At 38.1% G+C, this 19228-nt stretch overlaps 1 protein-coding gene across 2 annotated transcripts; it reads left to right on the forward strand.

Annotated features, from left to right (window-relative positions):
- The first annotated feature begins 708 nt into the window (after window positions 1-708).
- On the forward strand, window positions 709-9514 carry LOC131794905 (uncharacterized). 2 transcript variants are annotated; one of them, XM_066161539.1, is made up of 6 exons: window positions 709-900; window positions 1017-1059; window positions 4424-4747; window positions 5241-5519; window positions 5977-6331; window positions 7736-9514. In XM_066161539.1, exons 1-6 carry the CDS (start codon window positions 859-861, stop codon window positions 7935-7937), a joined length of 1245 nt encoding a protein of 414 aa, XP_066017636.1. In that variant the 5' UTR covers window positions 709-858; the 3' UTR covers window positions 7938-9514. The 2 variants fall into 2 exon arrangements, with proteins under 2 accessions (XP_066017636.1, XP_066017637.1); XM_066161540.1 differs by having other exon boundaries at window positions 710-900; window positions 6808-7878.
- Window positions 9515-19228: the final 9714 nt, after the last annotated feature.

Raw genomic sequence — 19228 nt, forward strand, 5'->3', positions numbered from 1 at the left:
TCATTCCACTCATTCTCGAGCATAATTTGTTTGTTTTGTGAATTTTCAGCATGTAACAAGTAGAACCACATCTAAAAAACATACAAAACATATAAGATAATGTACAGGTCGATATATATTATACTATAAAAGATTTTATTTAATTTAGTTCGGACGCACACTGCGTCATATCTGTCATCGGCTGATAATTTAGGTCGTTGCGTTCTAACATTCCATTGAAGATTATTTTCTATGTCGCTCAAAAATCATGTTTGATCGTAATATATGTTGTTTTTCATTCACAAATATACATTTGCAGGTTTGTCTCAAGGCAAAAAACAAGGATTCGTGCGCGAAAAGTAAAAGTAAATGTTTCAACACCACATGCGCACGCATTTAAATATCGCAAAATTTTTACAGATTACTTACCTCGATTCTTCGCTAGGATTTTCCAGTTTTCTATCTAATTCGGATTCCTCACCACTAGACATACCACCATGCTCACTTCCATCGTCAAAAATCACCTCTAAAGCCTTCGCTACGCTGTATCTCTAGCGTTTCGCATCGGACGCCATTATCGCAGACTGAAATCGTACGCAAATAATTTTCGGATCAGGCTCCCGGGGTCACGTTTGATAGTTCCGAGCTAAAACTCGCCATGTGATTGGCTTAGAATGTTTACATGCTACAGCCGAAATTTCAGAGCGATCGGATGTAATCCGAGCATTTCCGAAAAGGTCAAAGTCAGCGTGAAATTTTGCACGATCGGCTCAGGGCCTGACCACGAAGAGTTAATTCTTTAGCTTCGCTCTTACCCAGGGTAGATCACGATTCAGCGCGACATAAGTGAAATTGTTGGAATCTCTACATGACACTGAAATGGCCTCTGAGCTATTGTACAAAGCGAGTGTTTTGAAATTGGTAAGTGAACTGTAATTTGCGTACAGTTACTAGCGAACTGTTTTAAGCCGAACACGAATGAGCAGTGATTGCGCTGTTAAGAATTCACATTTTTTTTTTTGTATTTTATGCCATAGGTCTTTCCGCTGCTTCTCAGTGAATTTTTTCCTCATTGTGGAGGTAAACTCTACAGTTTTCTCTGACTCTTTATTACAGTTTGATCTAATATTCCTCTACTATTTATGCTCTTTGTTTACAGTTTGTACGTCGAACGTAAAATTTTTAAAATGATTAACTGAGGCTTACGCATCAGGATTAATCTCTCGAAGAGGTCACATTTCGAGGAAAGTTTCAGACTTCATCTGTAGTGTAAACAGCTCTTCAAGGGCTGGGCTCTGAAATGGGCACTTTCAATAACATTTTGTTCGATCGACAAAGATATGAGACCTTAAACAAATATTAACACGCGAGTTCAAGGATATCAGTTATTGATACGTAATTGTTCCCTTTTTCATCCAGCGCTAATGTTGCTGAAATTTTTCGAAATTAGCTAAAGCGACCGAGATATCTCTTTCAGCTTTCTCGGAAATTACGCCTGGCGGCATTCTTTGGTTCAAGGGTGTTATACCATTGAATTTTAAATTCAGTTCGAGGTTTGCCGCTTATTATCACGAATGAAAACGTTTAATTTAGACTCAAAGAAATCCCGTCACGATTAATCTTGTATGTTTACGATTCAAACGCATAGGTTTTTGATTGAGTACCGAGAGAGGTAGCTCCGTGAGTTCCCTTAACGCAATTGTCGCAGTTTTGCGGCTTCTAAGACAATGAGACTTGTTTCATGTAAGCTATTTTTGATTCAATCATTCTCGAAAATCTTGTTTTCTTTAAAAGGCGGAGTAATTTGCACAACGCTTAAAGAACGCCTCATTTGCGTTGACCAATAGGATTGCGGTTAATCTTAGTATAAAACCACACAACAAATGCATGAATGCCTATGATACATTTAAATTTTGTGTTTGTATTCCGCTTTGTTCAGCTGGGATCGATTCCAAATTAAATGCTAGGTTCTAATAAAGTACAGCTTTTTGGGTAATTTGGGGTATTAATTTCATCGACTATGGAAACTCCACAGATGTGCTCTCCGAAATATTTTCTAAACTGCTTCTTGTGAATTTAAAATTTAATTGCCATGAATTTAAAACTTTATACACAATACTGGGCTTTCTTAAAGGTAGAGAAATATAATGCGAACGAAACTTATTGAGAATGACAACTAGAATGTGACATAACAATATTTTTAATCGAGGCAGTTACTTCTCTCTGGCATGGTAGAAAATGCTTGCTCTGGTTAGAGCATACTTGATGAATTTTTCACTGTTGGCAAATTCATCGGATCTAAAATGTTTCGAGTTTTATTTAAAAACTTTCCATAAAAGTGCTAGTATACTCACATCTCGATGAGAAGTAGTTGATATATTAATCTCGTAACATTGTTTAGTAAATAACTGCGATATTTACCTCGATCTCAAGGAATATCTTTACTGAGTAATTCTTCATTTATTACATTGCAAGTTTGGAAAAATAACATGTAATTAGATTAGTACTATTTTGTCTACTTCATTTTTACCGGGTTTTTTCGATCTGTTTTAAAATAGAGATGGATAGAGCAGCGATAGTCTTTTTTTTTTTAATCTTTTAAGGAATGGTGCAAATCAAACCAACCGCCTTCGAATAATTTCGTCAAATTGTGTACTTTAGTGTGAAACAGAAAATATGTTCGTTAGTGTTGGCAAAAAAACACCTTTTTTTTCTTTCTGTATCCATATGAAATAGTCAGCATATGATATGAGACAACAATCATCAATGTAGAGTGTTTTTCGGAAATCAAATAAACTGAGTCCTTAAAAAGAGACACAAGATCCCGAAAATAGGTTTTATTTTCAAAGAGTAAATCATTGATTGGTACAAACGGTTCCTCTCACTGCACTGAGTATTTTTGACGGAAAACAAACGTAAATCTAAGGGAAGTGTCTTCGTTTAGATAATTTTTCGACAAAAATAGCGTTTGATCAATATCGTCAATATACAAGCATCTTTACAATTGAGAAAAATTTCTTTTCAAGTAAGAATTATATCGACTTCTATCATGGGTTCATTTGCAAAATTAGCTTTAAGAAAAGGAAATAATTGAACTCAAAGAGATAGAAGTTAGCACCAGTTTGGTCTCCGTTTTTTAAAGATATGTTCAAAATTGAACTCCGCAATGAGAATGACGAAAAACAGAAAATTTATAGCAACTAGACGAGACCTTCATACACGAAACTTTAAAACTAAACGACAAATAAAATTAGAAATCTCGCTGAAGAGCTAAATCCTGAGGGTAGTGTTTTTGAGAACTCAGCTTCAACTGAATGAATTATTAAACTGTAAAAATGCTCCACTGGAGTTTTTTCTTTCTTTTTTTTTCAACTTCTATCACTGCTATTTTAGTTCTCTGACACTGATCGATTATCGGGTAGTTTTATCAATTTGTAACAACTTGGCCTAACAGAACTACTGTTGATAGTGGACTATGTATAACGTAGATTGATTGTAAGGTCTAAGAGTCAATTAACAAATATGAAACGTCATTTTTTTTTGTTAGCGATTGATAGGAGTACTAAGTGACAAACTTCTATTTGAGTTGGATCAACTGAACATGTACAGTTGTATCGGCAGAAGGTTATATGAGGGACAAGACCCTAATAATAATGGTAAATTTCTGCCCCAAGTTCACAAACATTATTAGATTAACAGTGCAATAAACGACATAATCTCCGAATTTAGTTATACCACATAAAGCAATTCACGGACAATCCAATTTGCAATAGTTTCGGCAGGTCAGAAATGCCCGTATGGTTTTCATGACTGACTCTGTCACATTTAATACATAACAATGGCCCCATTTAAGAGCCATTTCTGCAAATAAATCATTTCATTTAATTTCTTGAGAACGAGAGGGCGATCTTATTTTTTTTTTGCTGTATTATGGTTCGATCTTTGCTATTGGAATTCAGTGTACATGACATAAAGCAGCCCAGAAATTGAAATTCTCAAACAAATTTTTTTTAACATGGACCGAGATTTCATGAAACCACGATGTTCAACAATTGATTTTCTTAACTTTAATTTGTTTAGAGGAGTCCTAAATTTTCTTAGCTTTTTTTATTTTTCATTTTTAAATCAACCTCCGATGAAAAGAAAAAAGAATAACAATTTTGAGAGTTTTATTCTCCTTGCGATCTTTTTTGGGCTTAATTAAGAGCTTTGGAAAATAGTATTCAGTTTCATGGATCAAAGGTGGATAATAACTGTCTCCACCAGGAGCTTACGACCTTGGTTATAAGCTTCTGCTCCATCTCTCAATGCTTATGTACTTAACCAGAACTTTGCCTAATAATTCGAATTTCGTTGCATTAAGTGACTTAAAGCAAAGGCATTAAGCCACTTCAAGCAAGCTCAAATCTCTGAGACCAATCAAAGTTTGTTTTTTATTTTTCAGCGAGCTCCTTACCAGATTTTGAAACTATAGAAAGCGAAGTAGCATGTGACGGAGAACACCTCGTGATCCATTGCGCAAACGCAAGCTTGGGGCTGAATATTTATTTTGCACACTATGGACGAACACAGCCTGGTCGCGTGCTGTGCCCCTACGACGGACACGATAATGACACGAATTACAAGTGGGGCGACGCTGACGTCACAAACAAGTTTAAAGCCCTATGTGAAAGGAGAAACAAGTGCAGGTTGAAAATTAATGCTGGACTCTTCGGAGATCTTTTCCCGCAGAAGAAGCATTCGTATTTGCTTTTGGTTTATACATGCGGTGAGTAATATCAATCTTCGTGAATGCTGTTGAAAACTGCCGTTTTTACCCTTATACCTCTTTAAGTAATGAGGAAAGTCTAACTTCACCCCTCCAGCTATGTATTGTCATAGCGGAAAAAGATAAACTAAGGTCTAACAACATATTTTGAATCTGAAGATTAAGAATAACAAAATTATTTGTATACATGCAGAAAACTGACACCAGCTCATTCCCTCGTTCAGAGCGTTGAGCTGCTTTTTGGAAAAAAAAAATGGAAATCTATGCCGTGTGATGCAACAAGAGTTTCAGCTCTAGAGGTTTTACCGCTGAGCATCGTCTTGTCCATAGGAAAAAAGTCGAAAGTAACTTGCGTTTTAACATTTCTGCGAATTGCCTTATTTCATAGTGTCTCAAAGCTTAAGACGTGATATGGGTAAAATCTAATCTATTCCAACGAACTGTCGCGTCCTAAGATATTCTTACGTATTATCATTATTGCGTTTTTTTAAAGAGCTACCAACAGGAACGGAAACCACAACAACAAGCATTGTATCAGCCCCTACCTCTTCATTGGTCAGTTCCTCATCGGTATTGGTAGCAATATCTCCAACAGCAACCTCTCTCTCTCCCTCCAGTTCCATTCCACTGACCCTGCTTTCAAAGACAGTTGGGAATGTCACGACAACCGTCAGCGCCAACACTGGGGAAGATACAATTGTCATCGACACTCCTTATGTGGAGCAGGCTGGCTCCTCTTCTGATTCTAACGTCAGATCACTTGGGATTGCAGGTGCACTGTTTGTGTGGCTTTTGTTCGTGCAAAGTATATGAGAACGACTAAGGTTCGGTAACAACCCTATATTGGGGTAGAGAGAAAAAGCCCGTTCGTTTGTTTATCACCCTATCGTATAAACCTCCAAAATATGAAATTGCATTCAAGACCAGGAAAGCGAGAATGAACAAAGTCAAACTGGGGTCTGCGCTGTTGGCTAAGTTTTCGGCGAATCATTCACACTACTTCACTGAGCCCAATGCAAAATGCTTGCCATTAACTTTGAATCTTCCCTATTCCGTTCTTGGAGAGGTGAATTATTTCGCTTGTATCAAAGTTTTATTTACTCAAGTTGCTTTTTAATGGAAATATCCAGAAATGATATAAGCTTGTGGTTTACATTGATCTAAATGCCTGATAGTCGCAGCTAAAAAAAAAATACAAACACTTATAATTTGCGTGATCTTCTTTTCAGATCACGGGTCTGACTATATAATAGTGTTTATCGCCAGCGCTGCTGGTGCACTTGTTCTTGCAATTATCGTTGGTATTTTCATATACTATCGCCACAATGAAAACAAGCAACATTTACACGTCAAAGAGTTGCCAAAATTAAACGCATATGGACCGGTTGAACGGAAAACACTGCCGGAAGTTGATCCATTCATACACGGCCCCGTCAAGACCCCGCCTCCTGATTACATGATAGAAGGACACAACTACAACTGGCAGCGTGGTAGAACCTTACCGCAGAAGAAGTCTGAAAATGGTTCAGTGGTAGGGACATTCGGCACAAAAGATGTTCACACAAGAGATATGAACGGCGAGAGGTAAGCCAGGTGCACCCCTTTCAAACAAAAATTATAAGTTCTGTCCACGTTCATGAAGACGTTTTGATCTTAAATCTTACAGTAAAGAATGTGAAACATGTCCGCTATATGTAGTAACTAAAATGATATATTTTATTGAAAAGCTGACTTGCAATATGGCCGAAAAACAAACAGACAAATGGAATTCCTCCTCAGCCCTTTCCGGAAGACCAAGAAAGGCTTTAGTTCTTTGTGATGAAAATCTCTCTTTTTAGCTGGCTCCTATATAAGACTGCATAGTCAATTGATTTTTTCTGCTCTTCAAAGCTAAGCATTTGTTTCACGAAGCATAATAATCTAAAAACCTCCTCATTCTTTATGCATCAACGTTAATGATCTCCGTCCTTAATATTCCCTGCACTCTCTTTTTCACTTAGTCCTTTGATATGTCATTTTATTTTTATTTTTTATGGTGCTGTGTTTCATTTTTCTTTCAGCAAGCTATAAAAAGGGGAAAAAGTATTCCACGCTGACGCCGCAGCGCTCCTCTAATTGCCTTCCTATTAAGGCCTAATACCCTCCATTTGATTTTTAAAACACAACCAAGGACCAATAAGATCACATAACACTTTTATTCAACATTAAGTAGCATTAAAAAAAATCCATGTTATTTTCATAAGTAATATTCAAATTTTATAACAGCACAACTAACTCGTTTAGAGCACTTACGAGGTCTTTGATCACATAAAAAGGCAAAGACTTTTAAGACTCTAAGAACTTTCTTTTGTTAACGCAAAGTGAACCTAAGAAATATTAAAATCATTTGCAGTTTTCGCACTAATATTATTTATGGGCGATTAACTGCAACATATGTTACTGGGGAAGAAATTCAAGTTACGCCACACAGCCTTTTTGACAAATCGTAATAGGGCTTCAAAAGTAAGAGGGGCGCTTGAGCGCCTCAGTTCTCTCGTTAACTAGAACCAAAGTGCCCCACTGACCACGACAAATTATACAGCGCAAAAAAAAAAGAACGTTAATGGATACAATACTAACTCGACGCCGAAATTCCTTCAAGACGTAAGGAATAAGAAAGAGAAACTTGACGCATACTTTTAAAAAATTAGCCGTTAGGCATAAAAATTGGCGAGTTTTAACCGTTGATCGTATAAAAGTTAACCTTAAAAAGTTTTCTTTTAACAACATGGGGAAGAAATTGACCGATAGCCGTAAAATGGCCAACATTTTAATTATTAGCTGTAAAAGTCATCACCTCCATTGAGACCCTCTTTACACACCTTTGTTACTCAACATGAAATTCAGGATGGTTGCTATCATGTAACAGGTAATTATTCCTGAGTTCATTTTCAAGCACGGAAACCAAATAGAGTTCCGAGTCAACATTTCTCCTTGCCTTTACTTCAGACAGAATGAAACTCTCAGATACCAACGAAGCCCATATTCACCTGCCACACCCACGAGATACGGCAGCTCAAAAAGGTTTATGGTCCCAGAGTACCCAAGCAACAGATCACTAGGGATTGAACGGGAGAAGCCTTCAAACTTCGATGCCCGCAGATCGAGGACTGGAGACAGCAGACCTTCCTCAGAGGCTCTTTATTACTAGCCTCCCTGTATACTCTTTTACTGATTATGAAAAATGATGCGTCAGGAATTCTGTTGATAACTCAAAATTAAATGATATCTGAGAAAGCTCAATCTCTTAAATTCAAAGCTAGGCTTTAGAAATTTTCCGAAAACAACCGAGAGCCAGTCAAATTTTCGGTTTTTGTCTAATATAATCAATCAAAATAAGCTATTTACTTTCATCGCGCTTCAAACAAGCAATTTAAAATTCTCACTGATTACTAATTTCCTCTAAACGTGATACAAGGTTGCAACGGCAAAGGATGGAAATGTTGAACGTCCATGTTTATGCCTTTCATTTCACTACACACCTGGCGGGAAGATTTATTCGTTTACTAAAAGTCGGCTTAGGGTTATGTTCTCATGCTTCCTACGGCCATATTTAAACATTAAATCAATAGCATATGGCGTCGTGCGTGAAAGGCGGAAACAACACAAAAGAGTTCATTTCAGTGTTCCTGATGACCAACCCAAAAAGAAACCGACGCACTTCAAAGTTTGTTGCTTAAAAAGTCAAGCCTAAAAAGCGGAAAAAAGGCGTATTTTGATCGTTCATTGTGGCCATTTTGTTCCTCCGCTTTCCGTCCGTATTTTTGCCCCGTACTATAATGTAATATCGTCGTGTATTTTGCGGGTTTGATTTTCCTAATGTGGTAAAAAGGCGTAATGGTGAAATAATAAATAAGTACATGAGAAAGTGAGACAGAATATTCATTTCCTAATTCATCAAGGTAACTAATGAAGCAAGTCATGTCTACAAAATCTATGGCTGATGATTTTATGAAAGATTGAACTAGCTGGAAATCAGTAATGCTCCTAACTCTAAAATGCAATTTTTATATGATAAAGTTGAGGTGAATAAATGTTTACTGATATATCTTTTTTCAAATTGTATTTGGGTTCTTACAGCAAACTATCAAATCACTGAAACAATGAATCTACGGATTGTGCTCAAATATAGTCGCAATAACCTCCTCAGGCGACTAACTGATATGCTGAGGCTCTTAAGTTGCTAACGAGAGCTTCCTACTCCTATTCAATTGAGATAGCTTCGTCGTAAGAGGCATGTAATAATTTGCAAATCTGATCCCCTACAGCAAAGATCTCTTCCGACCAGAGTTTCTCATGTCAGTTTTGTGTGTATGAGATGAAATAAGAAATCAATATTCAGTTTTCAGAATACCATTACCCTGTAAGAAAATGAAATTTTCCATTTGCTTGGTATTGTGCTTCTGTCCAAAGGTTTAGGATTGACAAGGATGCGCCAGATTATAAATACATTTTTACAACACCATTTTTAAAGATGGCGAAGAACTATTCGGAGGCAGGCCGGAGTGGAACACAACTCTTATAATGCACCATTAAAACTGACAGATACGACTGCCTCAACCTTATGAATAGATTTATGCTTGACAAAGGAAGTATTTGGAATATTATTGATGAATTATCCCGCTAAGAATGGATGTTGGCCAGCATTTATTACCGAAATAGGACTCACGTGACACATTGTGGTATTTTGGTTTGAACCAGTAAATTTTCTCGCAGACAAGAACCGGTAGCTCAGCTCAGCCTAGACTGGAAACGCTGATTTCATCGAGCTGAACGGAAGTTCGAAGGAGAAAAACAAACCAAAGCAAAAACAAAAAATGCAGGTCAGTCTCAGGAGGCTATCAGTGATTGAAGCGGCTTACCACGGCTTTCTTAAATCTGTTTATCACTATCACTGTTCATTAATTTGTTTTAGAAGACCTAGTTGTTTAATGGAGAAAGTGTGCTTTAGTTTGTTTCTGTCATCTGTTTTCCTTTCGAGCGGTAAAACATTTCTAAAACCTACTACTAAAAACATAATTGCGTGCACTGAATTTCTTGTTTCTGGTGCGTGATGCTCGTATCGAGTTTTCAGACACCAGGATCTGGTTAAAATCTTCGAGTGCTTTAATGTCTATCTTGACATAATAATAGTGAAAAAAGGATTCTATGCGATGTACATTCTTTACTTTAGTTATCACACTGATATAAAAGAGATGGAGAGAAATGTACTTTTGCGGGGCGATCAAAATCGAGTGTATAACAGGATAAAGGAAAATGTGTGAAAAAATACATAAATTGAAGATATGCCATCGACAATAAACACATCAAAGCAATATGGTCTTTCCCAGGCGAATTGTTTTGCTTCCTTTCTGAGCAATGTTCTTCGATTTTCATTTAAAGAAATGCTTTTTTGTGTACAAATGCGTCAACACAATCTCAGCACGTTAAAACCTTTTGCTTTGTGTTTGTATGTGTAACCGTTTAATAGAATATCTCTGAGTTCTTTCCAATGAATAATGGCTTAAATAACCGAGCAGTGAGGAGAATCTAGCAGAGCGGAAATTAAACGGTGCCTTTGTAATGCAATCACCCACAAACATTACAGTTGTTGTGATATCTTCATAACCTCCAGACACAAAAGTCCGATCAAGAATCATTTCTAAATCATTTCTAAAAGTTCGTGCAGCTTTTGTGATACCAAAAGTGCTGTCCGAATGGGAATCAAGATTCCTTACTTCAACGCGCTGCTAACCAAAGAAATCCACTTAGAGCGTTGAAGATAGATTTTTTGTCATTTGGATTTCCTACAATGACGGTGAAGCAGATTCCCTTGAATGCTACTCTGTGTGCTGCAAAAAAGGTATTTCAAATTTTACAACACAAATTTCACAATCACTCAAAAAAAATAAGGAGTGGAACATGACAAATTCACTCTATTGTTTTACTTAATTTTTCCAGAGTAAAGATCGTTATCTTTACCATGCGCTTATCTACCATTCTGTTTGAATGAAATTTTAGGCGAAGAAGAAATGAGTGGTAAAGAACTAACAATAATGAATTATCGATAAAAAAAAAATGGACAAAACAGTATATTGTTGAGTAATATGCTTGCATTACTTCATCAAAATAACTCTCAAACATGTTGCATAATTGTGGAAAATCAGTACCTAGCAATGAGAACAGTCAAAATGAGCGGCCCGTAAGGGTCAAAATGCACTGATTGGATGCGGTGGCTGCATGCACCTATCTCTGTCAATATGTATAAGGTGAGACCGAATCGATGAACTGGATTAAGCCATTATTAATTCGAGTCGTTTGATCACTAGATTTCAATGTGAATTTGCGCACACATTTAAGTCTTTTCCATCATTACCGCATTGCTCCACTTGTCAGACATGATTGTATTACTTATTGCTATCCTGTCACATGAAATTCCGACTTGTTGGTATTGTAATTCTTACTTGCAAAAATTTAACCGTGTGATAGATATCAAGTTCTGACGCGTCGCCTCATCCGTTTCCTCAATCTTCACTCGTTGTGCTTTAGCTATCACAAAACGCTAGTGAGTATCTTAACCCTTTTTTCTTTAAATTTCCTTCGTTATTAATTTTGTGGACTCCTTTTAGCTTTACTTTAATCGGTCCTAGTCCTCAATTTATTATGTTTCGCCCTGAATAACCGCTTTTTCTACTATGTTTCTGATGGCCTCTGTGTTTGAATTCTCTGGATGTGTGATTTAGCTCCGGGCTACACTACCTCTTTTTGCGAGCTAGAAAGAAAGGGCTTTGTGAAGCAGCACTCGGTAAAAAGCTAGGAAATTGGCTTGAATATTACCACTTCCTGATGGTTTTTCAGCGAATTAGGAACATAGCAATAAGATGCTGTTTATGAATTGGTCTGACTCGAGGAGGCTATGACAAAGAAAGTATAGCCAAATTTGAAAATTACATATTTAAGTTTGCATCGAGAGAGATTGAAAATATTTTGGAAGAGCGAATTTTATTATGATGTAAATGCACTCGAGTAGTTACGTAATTGGAGTAAGACACTCTAGAAATATTTAAAGTAGAAGAACGAGGGAGACTGGCAATATTTCAAAATCTCACAATACTTGCATTTGAGTAATTAGGAAATCCTACGCCCAAGGGGTTGATATTTGTAAACACAGGTGCATGCTTGAGACGTTACGCACTCTAAATTGTCTAGCTGTGTAATGCCTAACCACGGTACATTAAAGAATGTTGAAATATAACTAAGTCAATAACTAAATATATAAACATCAAGTTTCGCAACTCTACATGTTAATTTAGTGCGCGAGGTAACAAGAAGAAATGGCTATGGAAAACGTTGGAGGTTGAAAACAGAATTTCTAGCGGTAAGCAGCTTTCATGTAGGATAAATGTTGTTATCGAAGTCGGAAAAAATTATGCTTGTCTCAAGATTGCATTTCTCAAGTGCTCGCTCAAAAAGCTAAAAAGCTAAACAGAAGCAGGGAGACGGGACTCCCAAAGGCGAAGGAAGCATAACAACATGCTAAGCATTAACAAAACTGACAGACATGGCCAGTCATATCGTCTTAACTAGATTTATGCCGAGAGGAGGGAAATAATTGGCAATCTTTAAAATAAAATCTCTAAGTTATAACAAACTGTAAACGTGCCGTAACTATGACAATTTGGCTCAATGTTGGACTTTTAAAACGCACGTGCCCACTATTAAACGATGTCTCTGCTAGACGCTCACTTTATCTTGCACTTGTGAAGTCTCAGTTATCCTACGCGACCCAAGTCTGGTCCCCGGACAAGATTGCATTAAAAACTCAAATTGAAAGGGTCAAAGGAGGGCCACAAGGTGGATCCTCAAACAACGTGTAGGCGTGATGTCATACAGAGACAGACTTTTAACTTTGAAACTTCTTCCTCTGACATTAGACCGCGAACTCAAAGATCTTGTTTTTTTTTACAAATGTCGGAATGGTTTTACTGATCTTAATGTTTATGATTTTGTTTCTCCTGTTTCTCACGGCCGAACCAGACTAAGTAATTCTTATAACCTTAAAACTCCTGTATGTAAAACTAGCACTTTTCAGGCCTCTTACTTTAATCGTATTGTTAAGCTCTGGAACTATATCTGTAAATTTTCACCCCCTACCAGTTATTCAACTACTGCTTCCTTCCGCAACTTTGTTACTGAGCACATGTTTCACCTTTTGCACAATCACTTTGACATATCCTATCCCTGTACCTGGTCAATTGTACGATCCTGCCCCTGTCATCCCTAGTTTTTTAGCGTCTTTTAAATTTGGCGTCTTTTGGTTGATCGTGTTTTAATTATTATTTGTACCATGGGAGGTGCGTCGCATGGGTCCTCGCGTCCCGTTCGCACCTTCTCTTTTGACCTTATCACTTTAAATCACTTTGCACATATATTTCATTTTTTTTTCTTGGCTGTTTAATTTGCTGTATGTTACTTGTGTTATGATCAATAAAGCTGTTAAAAAAAAAAAAGCTCGAAAATCACGTACGTCTATATTAAAGGAACCTCGAGACAATACTCAACGACTTTTATGTTGCTTCTACTCTCCATGATGGGTGTGAAGTTATGTCGTCAGGTAGGTACGCGTCAGCCTTATTAGCTGCTAAGTTTCTTAATGTGATTTCTTTTGCCGCTTTTTCTTCGAAGAGGTGGGAGTACCCAAATTCCACCAAAACTAACGCTATTTTATACTCTCTGGTCTGTTAAAGCTAGACCCTGACTTTTTTTTTCTTTTTAGTCTGTGCTACAAATGACACGCTCTATCCACGATAAAAACTTTCAATTTTTTTTACGGCGTTGTAAATGGATTTCTATGATTGCTAGACTTAGGGCCTCACGGGTTAGTTAAGTTCTTAAAATAATATAAATTCCAGTTTGTAAATATATAATATGAAATAAACTGTGATAATGATTATTTAAGGAAGAAAAGATGAACGAAAACTGAATCACTCAAATATACCTAAACTGTGAAAAAAAAAAGCGCGTGTTATTAATTACTGCCCAGAAACTCAGATTCGCTGCCAGGCCAATTTTTCGTTCCTCTATTTTTCTTTTCGCTTTTTCTTAAACGAAGAGGAAATGCTTACAGTCTACTAAAGGCAGACTATACCTTTTTTCAAAGGTGCCGAAAATAACCTGTTGCGCCCACAATAAAAACTCTCATTAATCCTGGTGTTTTTACATTTTCTTTTTTGTCATTTTCTCGTTATTTTTCTTGTTTTTATTTATTTATTTATTGCTGCTTGGTGCATACTGTCAACCACACAATGTTAGGGATTCTAAGTTTGCCGTTACAAAAGCATATGGGTTTAAATTATTAATTTTGCAGTATTCTTTTTCTCTTTCTTTCTTCCTTCCCTCCTTCCTTCTTTCCTTCCTTCCTTTTTTTCTTTCTTTCTTTCTTTCTTTCTTAAAAACAAGCCTCGGGTGAAGAAACGAGCCTCGATTAAAGAAACGAGGCTCGATTGGAAAATCGAGCCTCGATTACAAAATCGAGACTCGAGTGCGTAATCGAGCCTCGATTACAAAATCGAGACTTGATTGCGTAATCGAGCCTTGCATGTCGCGTAGTGGCAAAACAAGGTATCGTGGTCGTTTTAGATCGAGAGTTGGTCTGGTTTACCAGAAACCTTGAGTGATCCCATTCAAGTATATTTGAGTTCGAGCTTATCGATAAGTGAAAACGTTGTGCAAAATTCGTTCCGTGTTTTGTTTGATCTTGAACTGAGCGAAGCATTTGATCGAGGACAACTGCCAGGAAAGATGGCTACTCGAGAAGACTTAAAAGGTGAGCTTTTGTTCTGTTTTCTTCGTAGCTAAAAGCCCTGAATTTGCGAGTCAACCTGAAATTTGAGAGTAACCGGCTGTTCTTTCTGTTGTGACATACCATAGGATAGACATGTGATGCTACTCTGGTAGATTTAAAGATTTAAATGATGTAACTGACAAGTTGCAATTCGTGTAATCCAGGAAATGTAACTTTTCGGTTAAATCCTTCAATATTTAAACCAGAGTAGCGTCAAACAATGTCTACTTGTTCACCTGGTTGTCTTGTGAACTTTAATATATAAGATGTTAATGCCGAATGCAATTTTTTAGTGAAATTTCAAAGTTGCGTAATAAGTGTTATGTTGTATTTTGTCGCTTTCACTTCTTTCCAATGCACGAGAGAATTGTTTGCTTAGCAACACTTGGGGGAATCATTAACGAGTGAGTTCATGAGGAATGAATGATTTCTAGCAGTTTTTGTCGATCAGTCGGCCAAGTTCAGGTCAGGTCAGGTCAGGTCAGGTCAGCAAATTCCTCAGGTGAAGGCCAGAAAGAAACCTGGCTGTTAGAGAAAGAAATCAAAGAAATGCGACGAGGACGAGGAATGACGTAGAGGTCAACGAAACGGGCAAGGAATTAAGGTTACTTTCCATCTTCCAGAGTCCGACAAAACCGATTTTTCTTTTATTTGACTAAACTGAATTCAAACATTTAACCTAGCGTATCCAAATAAACTTTCTTTAATCTTAAAAAGGAGCCGAGTAATTGAAAAACGTTCTTTTCAAATAAAAATGAATAAATTAGGAAGGTGTCATAATCTCGGACCTGAACTAATCCCCTGAGATATATTAAAGTTCATCGTCTTGGGACTCGTTATTCACGTTATTTCTATATTTTGTTTACATCGCGCACTTGACAAAATTCACTCGTGGAAGCTCTTTCCTTATGGAAAAATCTTTGCTCATGGAAAAATCAAAAGCCACAACGTTAAAGTTGCTCAAAAACCTTTTCAGACTTTGGGGCATATTTTCGCCAAACCTAAGGATCCTGTCACGAAAGAACAACGAACCGACGCCATTTATTCTATTCCTTGCAATGACTGTGATAACGAATACATCGGACAGACCAAACGCCAGTTTGGTACACGGTTAAAAGAGCACCAAAAAGCGGTTTTTCTTTGCAAAAAGGAAAATTCAGCTTTATCGGAGCATACTTGCCTAACCAACCATACAATTGGGTGGGATAATTCTGAAATTATCACTACTAATCGGCGTTACCACCAGCGCCTTTGTTTGGAGGCTTGGCACATAAACTCCGCCCACGCTCCTTTAAATCGTGACGATGGCGGTCTGCTTCCTGACGCCTATTTACACCTCGTCAGAAAAAAGGCCGCTAATTAGTGATCATATAAAAGGACCTCTTGTTGCAGCGTTTAGATCACCCCTGATGAAGGCACTAGACAGGAGTGTCGAAACGTTGGGTCTATGAATTGTAACTTCTTCGGTTACATTCATTAAATCTGCAATCCCCTGAGGTAAATTTTCGCGGCAACCGGTCGTCTTGGGACTCGTTATTCACGTTATTTCTATATTTTGTTTACATCACGCACTTGACAAAATTCACTCGTGGAAGCTCTTTCCTTATGGAAAAATCTTTGCTCATGGAAAAATCAAAAGCAGAAGAAAGTCCTTGGTAAAAAGCGGCTGGTACTGGTACCTCGCGGAGCTCCACGCCTGCGTCCAGATTTCGAACGAAGAGGTCGCCTTCAAACCAAATTTGCCATTCATAATGTTGAAAACGAGGTTCCTTTCATTTATGCAAATACCAGGCTTGATAAAAATCGTAATTTTGAAAGCTTTCGTTCGGTCCGTTGTCTTGCTCCTCAGCACATTTTCCGTTTTTTTTCATTTCTACCGCGGATTTTGTCGTCCTCCTTAACGCTCCACTCAGCGATCGAGATAAAAAAAGGCATGCGCCGGTTTCGTTACTCAACTGATACTCCCAACTGCGTGATTGCCGTTTTTAGAAGTCAGTTAAAGTGATCATATGCAGATTGCCGTCTAGTTTGCATTTAACCGCCTCGTCGATTTTTTTGATTGTTGCGAGGTTGCGTTCCACAAGTAAACCTGATTGTAGGATGGAACGTATTGGTTAAGTCAACAAAGTTGTAAGCTTCTTTCATAGAGATGTCAATGTTCTTCAGAGGAAAGATTTCATTAAGAAATCTCTTACAGACCAAAGGTTAGAGGTGCTAGCCGTTAACAGTCGTTTTCTTGGTCTGCTCACTCCATTGTGACCGATGCGCGGGCTCGATGATAGCTTACGTGCAGCCGTACCCTTCCCTCTTAGCTCAATGAAAACCACGATAATATGTTAAAACATGGTGCCCATTTCAGGTTAAGTAAGGAAGACTTCTTTAAAACAAGATGTTAGTTCTAAAAGATCGTGGAAGTGGATAGAATGGTAGGATAAAGTAAGCAGCGAATTCGGCATGTAAGTCGGTAGCGAACATGTGGCGAACCCGAACGTAGCGTACTCGACAAGTAGCGAAACCGGCTGTTACCGAAAAAAAAGAAAAAGAGTTAGCAATGGGTTGCTTTACCCGGGAAATCTTGATCCATCGTCAATGACGCCAGGAAGTCCCGTTATCCCATTGGTTTGCTGTTTCAGGAGGCGTGATAATCCGTTGGCGTGGCGCAAGTTGTTTGCGAACTTGAGCTAAAATTGGTAAGAATGCAATAACTTTGAGCGAATTTATAGGGTATCTAGATTTAACCAATTTTCGTCCAATTTCGCCAAAACATTCCAGGAATAATGACAAACGATATTTGAAATATTTGTCCCGTGATGTCCACTTACGCAAAACGCCTCGCATATTTTTAGCTACTCCAACTTTAGATGCCTATATCTAGACAACCAATCAGAATATTGAAAAAGCCTGACATACTTTTGTTGATTGACGCCCGCAAAGGTGGGAAGTAACCTTTAGGAGGCTCGATAGAGTTCTAGGTTTTGCTTAATGTTGGTGCACGCGCAGCGTGACGTTTTTCCGGAAAACTTTTATATTTTCGCTTTTCTAGGTCCTAAAGATCATAAAACGGCGATGAGCAAGGTTCGGACAATCGTTTGCTGTAGTAAATATTAACAAAATGATTTTCGTTTTCAAGCTAAGGCTCCACGAAGGGAGGCGCTCGCCATCGATAATTTGGCTTTGCCTTTGATTTTCTTCAGTTTGCTACGGTGAAATCTCGCAAAATTTTCACAATTTGTGAAATTTGTCCAGCCGATCATCTAAAAGCCGACAAAAAAAATAGGTGTTACATCGGCAATTTCCTGTGGATATGTGGAGCCAAAAGGTCATGGATTTGCACGCATACGTGTAGTGCTTTTGAACATACTTGCCTTTTCGCTGAGTTTTGTGACTTAACAGTCACCACCACCCGACGAAAATCATTAATCATAAGCATATAACGATCAGATTAAACGAATTCATTCTTTTTAAAACAGGTGGACAATCACAAACGGGCCGTTAAGATTTGGTGACCTCTACCTCTAAATAGTGGTAAAAGCGATAGGCAGACAAAGGAGGGGGAGCGGTTATAACTGGCATCTTTATATTTCTCAAGAGAAAACGAAGCTATCTAGGTAATTTAATAATAGCCATCTGAACTGGTGTAAACTTGGCGTGTTCCAGGCGTTCACGGAGCGAATTAATAAACGGCGCAATAGTAGAGTGAAAAAACGAATGGGCCTGGGTCGGGCGCGTGAAGGACAGAATAACGCGGACAAAACACACAAACATCCTCAAGCTATGTCTTGATATCGTGGTTTTATTTTTTATTTTTTTTCAGATCACTATGGTTCTATGGCAGAAAAGTTCGATTACTTCTTTAAAGAATTTCATGAAGCAAATATTCCAATTCTGATAGAATGTTTGGACTTGCAGCCACATCACATTATAGCTGACATTGGTAGTGGGACGGGGATCATCGCCGAAAAACTCTATGAAAAGTGCGGACTGACCAAACCAATTTGGTGCGTGGATCCCAGCGTAGAAATGCAAGAAAAAGCGTGGAAGCGAGAAGGAACCTACCCAGTTCTGAAAACTGCTGAAGAATTTTTTTCTCATCCCGAAATCGCCCATTGCTTTGATAGAGTGATATCTATTGGCGCCGCGCACCATTTCGCAGATCCTGTCGCCGTCTACAAAAGCATCTTTCACTCTTTGCGCCCCGGAGGCATATTTATCGAAGTGACCACAATGGACACAGGTTATCCATGTTTCAAAAGTGCGAAAAGAGTCGAGAAAGCAGCGGTGGAGATTGGCATCCAAAAGCGAAAACTTCTCCGAAAGCTCGTTGCAGATCCAAACGTACGTGTATCAGAGAAGGAGTATTGCTGCCCGATGTCTCTGACAAAATCCAAGTTGTATGAGATGTACCGATGTCGATACATGAGCATGCTTCATCAGTTGAATGATGAACAGATTGCAGAAGGAATCAGGGAGCTTGAGGATGGGCCGTTGGCGGATGTTAAGAGTTATGATCACATCAGCTTTACTCAAGTCATCCACGTAACAAAATTTGACCTGAACTGACTGAGTATGAAGCAGAAAAGTTGTGCCCCTTTGCAGGAGTATTCCTTGCGTTGTGAGTT

The sequence above is a fragment of the Pocillopora verrucosa genome, chromosome 14 (assembly GCF_036669915.1).
Source record: "Pocillopora verrucosa isolate sample1 chromosome 14, ASM3666991v2, whole genome shotgun sequence".
NCBI lineage: Eukaryota > Metazoa > Cnidaria > Anthozoa > Scleractinia > Pocilloporidae > Pocillopora > Pocillopora verrucosa.

What these genes read in the sequence shown, in the direction of transcription:
- LOC131794905 (XM_066161539.1), top strand. Translation starts at nt 859, where the DNA reads ATGGCCTCTGAGCTATTGTACAAAGCGAGTGTTTTGAAATTG. An exon ending in GCTTTTGGTTTATACATGCG is followed by an intron (nt 4,748 to 5,240) that starts GTGAGTAATATC and finishes GTTTTTTTAAAG; the next exon opens with AGCTACCAACAGGAACGGAA. An exon ending in AGAGATATGAACGGCGAGAG is followed by an intron (nt 6,332 to 7,735) that starts GTAAGCCAGGTG and finishes CCTTTACTTCAG; the next exon opens with ACAGAATGAAACTCTCAGAT.